The 7,954-nt window shown below is 53.1% G+C and overlaps 1 protein-coding gene across 3 annotated transcripts in view; it reads right to left on the bottom strand.

Moving 5' to 3' along the window:
* LOC144733397 (uncharacterized) overlaps nt 1-5,360 on the bottom strand; it is a 38,629-nt gene extending 33,269 nt beyond the window's left edge. For all 3 annotated transcript variants that reach the window (XM_078615310.1, XM_078615309.1, XM_078615307.1), the window contains exon 1: nt 35-5,360. Coding sequence is in view for 1 of the 3 variants with exons in the window: in XM_078615307.1 (XP_078471433.1) it covers nt 35-134 (100 nt within the window). In the remaining 2 variants the exon portion in view is untranslated. The remainder of the gene's footprint in view (nt 1-34) is intronic.
* Between the last annotated feature and the right edge of the window lie 2,594 nt (nt 5,361-7,954).

Below are 7,954 nucleotides of genomic sequence, written 5' to 3'. Positions count from 1 at the left end.
AACCAGGTAGTGCCGCGGCGTGCGTGGAACCCACCCAGCCCTTGTTGCTGGTTTCGTGGGTGGTGGCTCAGCTTTCCAAGGCCCCTGCGGTGGTCTCTGTCTCCATTCCAGAGGCGCCTCCTGCCCTTTGGCATCTGCTGGCTGGGGAACAAACTCAGGGGCAGATGGGTTTAGGTGCCGCCGCGCCCGTCGCCTCCTTGCCAGGCCAGGGTCGGCTGGGAACTTGGGCCTAGTGGGGCCCTTGTATGGTGTGAAGCCATCAGGTATGGGGGCATGGGGGGTTCCGGGGTTTCAGGGTACCTGAAGGGCGGGCGCTTCCCCCGCCGGGGCCTCCCTCCAGGGTTTTAATCGGCGAATGTTAACCACCGTTTCTCGACCCCATTCCCCGCCCTAGATCAGCACCGTCCAGGGGGAGATCTGCCACCACGGTTCAGGGTCCTCGCCAGTAGGTGGTCAGCTTCCCCACCTGTCCGGCCCCTATGTGCGGGGTATGCAGCCATACCTTAGAGCTCGTCGAGTAGAAGAGGGGCTCTACATGGGGACAGGCGCCCTGCTCTTGCCGCTGATGCGCGGCCTTCCCCTGTTGATAGGCCCAGCCACGAGACCCTCACAGCGTCCCCATCAGGTGCTCCACGGGCTGGCTCCCTTCCTCCGGTTGTGGTGGAAGAACACCGAACAACAGGTCTGCCGGTAGGCGAGACTCACGACCAAACATCATTAGGAACGGGGTCTATCCCGTAGATGTGTGTACCGTGGTGGTATAGGCGAACAGTGCGTAGGGGAGGTATTCATCCCATTCCTGCTGATTGGCGCCCACCCTACGTTTGAGCTTTCCGGCCAAGGTCTGGTTCATGTGCTCCACCATACCATTCGCTGTGGGGTGGTATGCCGTGGTTCGGGGCCACTGCCTGTCGGCAGCACCCCCTCTGTGAAGCACGGGCAGGCCTCCTCAGCCCATATCTCGGAGCACACCGCAGGTCACCTCGACAACGCGTCCGTGTTTGTGTGCATTCGTCCAGCCCTGTACTCGATCTGCAGGTTATATTCCTGCAGTTGCGTCAGCTACCGGGCCATCTGCCCCCGTGGTTCCTTAAAAGTTAGGAGGAACTGCAGAGAATAATGGTCAGTGCGCACGCGACATTTCCGGCCATACAGATACGGCCGGAACTGTTTGCACGTTAAAATTACGGCATACAATTCCTGACGGGACACAAAAAAGTTCAGTTTGGCTCCACTCAGGGTCCGGCTGGCGTATGTGATGACCTGCTCTGCCCCATCCTGCACCTGTGACAACACAGCACCCAACCCACTGCTGCAGGCATTGGTGGTCAGGATAAAATCTGTGGAAAAGTCAGGGAAAGCCAGGGTGAAGGTATGGGTGAGGTGGTCTTTGAGGGTGGTGAAGGCCGTCTGGCAGGCCTCCGTCCAATGGTAAGGGTTCTTAGGGGAAGTGAGTTGGGTTAGGGGACGTGCAATCTCGCTGAATTCCTTCACAAATCGACGATAATAAGTGGTTAGCCCAAAAGATGACTTTATCTCCATCAGGTTCCTCGGCCGCAGCCACGTAACTTTTCCGGGTTGGTACGTACCCCTGCCTTGCTGACGCGGTATCCGAGGTATCCCACCTCGCGCTGCACAATATAACACTTACGCGGTTTGAGCTTGAGAAGGCAGCAGTGTTCAGACAGGGACCTACTGAACACTATCACGTCATCCAGATAAATCAGGCACTGTTCCCACTGCAAACTCTTCCATCAACCGCTGGAACGTCGCAGGCGCGTTAATGAGTCCGAATGGAAGCACTCTGAACTCGAACAGTCCCATCGGAGTGGTAAATGCGGTCTTCGGCCGATCCTCCTCTGCCATCTCCACCTGCCAGTACCGGACACGAGATCTAGGGTGCAGAAATACCATGCCCCCACGAGGCTGTCAAAGGTCTCATCGATGTGGGGGATGGGGAAGGCGTCACTGAGGATAACCGCGTTCAGCTTTCGATAATCAACGCAGAACCGGGTCAACCCATCCTTTTTCATCACCAGCACAACCGGGGCAAACCAGGGGCTCGCTGAGGGCTGGATTATGTAATCAAGGAGCATATCCGTGACCGCCTCTTTAATCTGGGCCCGTTCGGGTGTGCCCACTCGGTATGCAGGGAGTTTAATAGGTTGGGCTGCATATGTGTCAATTTGGTGCTTGACGAGGTCTGTCCAGCTAACATCCGAATCGTACTCACTAAACACGTCGGCGTACTCCCGTAGTAACCCGAGCAGCTGATCGGCCTCCACCTTGGTTAAATCCGCCCAGGGTACCTGTAGTGCGTCAAGCAGGGGGATGACCTCCGCTCTGGGAATCAGGCTGACCTGCCACGTCAGGTCCTGGTTGTCCTCGGGGCGGCAGGGGTCCTCAGTCCAGAGGGCGAGCACCGAGCTGCTAGAGTGGTGTGCGTGCAGGGGGTATACTGTGGCTACCGTGGTGTGCCATTACAGTGTTACTGGGGTACTGTGGGGGTTAAAAACTCACATAAACAGCCAGCCCCCCTCAGCGTTTACCAACGTGGCCGACCCTCCAACCCCGGACCGTACCACTAACTCCAGGTGAGGAGTCAACATTATCTCACCCGATGGCCGGTGAGAGGGGTCGGTGGGGGGGCTTTGCTACCGGCAACAGCATCTTCGCGAGGGGGCCGACGCCAGGATAGCAGCCACGGACTTGAAGCAGGGGCGACTTGGTGCCTGTCCAAAGAATAGAATCTGCTCCCCGCTGCCCTCCACGGTGGCGCATCGCTGGCGGGACTGCACGTTGAGCCCCAACTTTTCCAGGTCAGTACCTGCAATACACTCGTGGCATAACACACTCGACACATAGAACTCCTGGGTACACACATTGTGTCCGAGGTGGACCTCAAGGGTGACCATCCCCAGAAGTCCCATCCCAGCTCCACTTGCAGTGTACAGCGCGCGATCCGTGGCATGTCGGTGGCCTACGTCAACGCCGACCACGCTACAGTGTGTTGCACTCACGAGTGAGGCTACCTCCCCCATATCCAGCAGAATCCGGGTACACCGCCCGTTCACCTGCCCTTCCACCAGTGACGTGGCCCCCATTATTTCTGCCACTAGCTCCTGCAGCCAGTCGCCCGCAGTCACCGCGTTGTTGGGTGTTGTTGCCGATATCTGCGTGGGGTCACTCGCTCGCCATTATCATTACAGTTTATTTGTCTTGAAGAAGTGAGGCTGGGGGGGGGGGGGAAGTAGGCGGGGCTAGAAGTGGGCAGCTGGGGACACGGGGGAAAGTAACTCGGAAAAATAGACTCGTACCCGGCAGGTATGTAATGAGTGGCTCCGACACGGTAAAAGACTTGAAGTTGTTTATTAATACATTTTCGGTACAGACTTGTTTCTCTCTCTCTCACTGTGGATGTCCACCCGCTTGGGTGGCTATGCTGCCCCACGCTGCGTGGCGCTCACTAACACACCCGCTGGCTGACGGCGTGCTAGGGAGCGGCTGAGCAGCTGGAGGTCGAGCCGCCATGTGGCAGGTGGAGACGGCGGGGCAGGGGAGACGGCGGGGCAGCAGCGACGGGGAGCTCTTCTTGATCTTCGAACACCAACCCCTAACGTTGCTGCGCCCCCGGCTTATATTCACTCTCCGGAGGCTAAGCCCCGCCTCTGGCCACGCCCCTCCTGGAACCTTCGGGAACATTCCAGAGGCTTCCCTGGTGGATCCGCCCCATCACCTTTCACCCAGCTGTAATGCCCACTATAGATAAACATAGCCTGTATAAAGTAATATACCCCCCACAATAATCCAGGAGATGGCACACTCTTATTACATCACCCCCCACCGCCCCCCCCCCCCCCCGTGATAAATTAATTCCTCAGTTTCATCCTTAAGTTAATTAATTAACTGATCTTCCTCCAGGAGTCGCCTGTCTAAAGACCAGAAGCTGTTCTCAATCTCATCCGTGTTTAATTGGATTACCACCAGTGCATGGTCAAAGAATTGCATATCTAAAATATTTGCCTTGGTGAGGTGTGGTAATAAAGGTCTGGAGATGAGAAAGTAATCAATTCTGGAAAGTGTATTGTGTGCTCTGAAGATGTGAGTGAAATTATTTTTCGTTGGATGGAGGGTCCAGGAGTCCATCAGTTGATGCTGGGAGACGATTTCCGGTAGTAGTAATCTTTGAGGACCGTTCGAGTCCATCCAGGTCGAATGTGACTTGTCTCGGAGAGGGTCCTGGGCTAGGTTCCAGTTATCTCCCACATTAATTTCCCCTGTTCTTGAATTGATCGGTGGGGGGTTATAGACATTCAGAAGCATAATTTATTTTCTATGGAGCTTTCCTGCAAGGAACACATACCTCCCCTGGGGGTCCAATGTTATCTTTTGTGAGGTCACATTTTTTTTTATTCATCAGGATAACCACACCCCTACTGCCTGTCACGTAAGAGGCATGAAACACCTGACCTACCCAGTCCCTTCTGAGTTTGTTTCGCTTCCATTTTAGGAACGTACGTTTCCTGTAGAAATGCAATGTCAGCCTTGAATTTGTTCAAGAAAGATTACGTTCAGTTTAACCACTGAAGGGGATTCTGCCACGGTCACCTGAGGCCAGGCGAGTGGGACTGATGGTGTAGCACGAGGCATTACCCTAAAAAGCGGTCTCAGGACATGGAGAGAGACCTTCGTTGATGGCCATCCCTGTGAGGGAAGTGAGAATACGGTGGGAGGAAAAAACAACGGAATAACAAACGGGGTCTCTCCCAGAAAAAAAACCCCATGGGCTCAACTCCGACCCCTCACCAGAAAATATGCCTCGGCTTCTGGTGAGACCCGAATGCAATGCATAGGACCGGAGTTTATACAGGTAGGAACAACAGTTCCACACTGCCCACCAGGGATTATTTGTCTGTCGTGCATAGCCCCTGCCAAACATGTACGCTCCCGGATTGGTTGAAGTGCATCACGTGACCGCGAGCTTTCTGTCGTGCACGAATGCGCTGTCCAACCAAGTTCCTACCTGCCCACTCCGAAGGAACGTGTTTTATTAACAGAACACAACTTTATTCGATAGAGAGAATGGCAACAACATTCCAAGAATCAGAGAACCAAACTTTCCATCTACTGGACTGGGGGATATATCTGAGGGAGGGAGCTAAGCAAGACTTCCATTAGCGTTACCATAACCCCGCTTACTCATATTTGCCCCATTAACGAGGAGGGGGGAAAGGAGGGTTGCTGAGAGGGGTGGGGGGGGCAAGGAGTGAGATGCGGGATAAAAGAGTGTGCGAAAAGAGATTGGCAAGGGGGCTCTCCTCATCTGCATGATCCCGAGGTGGATAATTAAGGGATGGAGGGGTGGGAGTGAGAGAAGAGCCATGGGGGGGGGGGGGATGTGAGGGGGGGTGAATGTCTCATTATTTTTAAAACCCAAGACTCAGCATTCCTTGTCCGAATCTGACTCTGACGTGGCGGGGAGATGACAGAAAAACTTTCACCCCATCCTACTACGGAGTGAGGGGTGGCACGGAGCGCTCCCCCACCCGATGCTGTGGAGTGATAGAGATGTTGCGGAGAGAGGGTAAACCCCGACACTCTGAAGTCAAAGAAAATTAGTGCTTGTCCCCCTTCTGGTTCGGGGTCCTGGGTTTGTGCTGAGGGGGGGGGGGGAAATTAGATATATGTAGTTTGGGTTGGTTCTCCCCCTAATACAGGGGGCCCTTCTGAAGAGGGGTGGAAGGTTATGGAAGGGGTTCGTCGTTGGGGCACCTCAGTATAAGGGCAGGCCACGCTAGACTGCCTCACAGGGACTTACGCCTCCCTATCCTCCCCCATACCTCTCCTCCCCACCCCATAGACTTGTACTATCGCTTTGGGACTGATTGTCGAGGAGCCAGGGGAGTCCGGTCCCACGAGGGCTTCTGGAAGGTGCTTGTTAGGGTCCCCTGGGAAGAGCTCCCTTCCACTCCTTCCGGGATGCAATACGCGTTAAGATTATTCTCCCGACCCTTCACATACAACCTGTTGAATGCTACCTCCAGTTCCAAGAGCCTGGCTTTGAGTTTTTACCATGCCACCTTGAGTTTCAATGGTGGATAGCACTTTGGTCACCCTTTCTTGCTTCTCGACTCTTCCACAGGCCTTCCTCATTCTCTCTTCTAGTCCATGAAGGATGTTGACGATCAGCTCCACTCTTTCCAGTACGGTTTGTAGCAACTCTTCCAAACCTTTCCTTGTAGTATCCGGCCTGATCTTGACTGGATATTTCGGCAGGAATGATGCCTTGGCCTTCTTGCTGGGGACTCCGGCTTTCATTTCGAGGCAGGCGTTTTGTGTCTGCAAATACAGGGCAGTTGATCTTTTCTTCTTTGATATCAGAGATCTGTTGCATTACCATGAGGTGTTTGCCTATTATTTTATTTTAATTGCGTGGTCGTGAGATTCGATCCTTGATGGTTTTCCAACCATTGGGTACACATTTTATGAACACGAATGCTTGTATGGACACTTGTTTTGAGGCGTTAGCCTGGTTGTTTACTTTTAAATCGCATAACCTTGTGATATCGCTGGTGCTTTGAAACTCATTTAGTACGGATTGTTGAGTACGGATATTTGTATAGGTACTGTAGTTCCACTCTAATAAGTATTGTAGGATTTCAATGTAAGTTGCTGCTGCCTGGATCTGCCCGAGCTGCTGCTCTCTGGATCTTCCAGAATTGCTGCTCCCTGGGCCTGGGCTTCTACTCCCTGGCCCTGAGCTTCTGCTCGCTGTGCCTGCTTGAGCTGCTGCTCTCTGGGCCTGGGCTTCTGCTCGCTGTGCCTGCTTGAGCTGCTGCTCCCTGGGCCTGGGCTTCTACTCCCTGAGCCTGCCTGAGCTACTGCTCCCCAGGCCTGAGCTTCTACTCCCTGTGCCTGCTTGAGCTGCTGCTCCCTGGGCCTGGGCTTCTACTCCCTGTGCCTGCTTGAGCTGCTGCTCCCCGGGCCTTCCTGAGCTGCTGCATCCTGGGCCTGCCTGCGCTGCTGTTTAGCGCATCTGTGCTGGCAGAGAGGCCAGTGGTTCAGCATGCCTGTGCTGTAGAGGCCCTAGCAGCACCAGCAGCAACACCAGCAGCGCCGGTAGCACCAGCATAAATGCCTGCTCCTAGTCTGTGGTCAGTTGCTGTCTTCACCTGGCCTGCTACTGGTATACGGCCTGCTGGTGGTATACGGGCTGCTGCCATGAGCTTCAATATGCTGAGGAACACTCACTCTGAATTACTTTCACTCAAATGTTACTTTTGCAAAAAAGTATCATTTGCTGTGGTGCCCTAAGTACATTCATAGGAGTTCTGGTCGCAATTACTGAAAATACTGGAAACTCGATCTAATCCATCGGGTCTAAAATATACACCGCTCAACACGTCATACTTTACTGGACTACAGAGGTATTGATCACAAGTATTTATGTTACCTTTCCCCACTCCATCCTGTCGATGTTCCTCTGACACAAATCCATTACTATCAGAGCCCAAGGAGGCCTGTAAAGATCAATTTGGCACTATTCAATGTTTGTTCACTCAGCAATAAATCATTAATCATAAATGACCTCATTACGGAGCGTAAGTTAGATTGCATGTTTTTAACATAAACTTGATGAAATAATGACGGACCTGTCATGCTGATTTCACCCGTGTGGTATCGTTTTTCACATTCTATAAGGCAAGGTAAATAATGTGGGGGTACGGCTGCAATTTTTGCTAATACCCTCAATTACAGGGTGATTTCTATTGGTGAATTCTGCTCCGTTGAACATCATGCTATTTTATAAAAAAAAATCATTCCCCTGTGCTTGCTATAACCATATATATACCATACTCTTTGGTTCTTTCGGTAAAGTCACGTAGGTATAAAATAAAATAAATCACGACGTTTCGGGCGCAACACAAGCGTCCATCATCAGGTGGGAAAGCAT

Source organism: Lampetra planeri, chromosome 46 (assembly GCF_965212315.1).
Source record: "Lampetra planeri chromosome 46, kcLamPlan1.2.h2, whole genome shotgun sequence".
Lineage (NCBI taxonomy): Eukaryota > Metazoa > Chordata > Hyperoartia > Petromyzontiformes > Petromyzontidae > Lampetra > Lampetra planeri.
The sequence above is the reverse complement of the archived record's forward strand: the minus strand, read 5'-3'. Positions and strand labels throughout refer to the sequence as shown.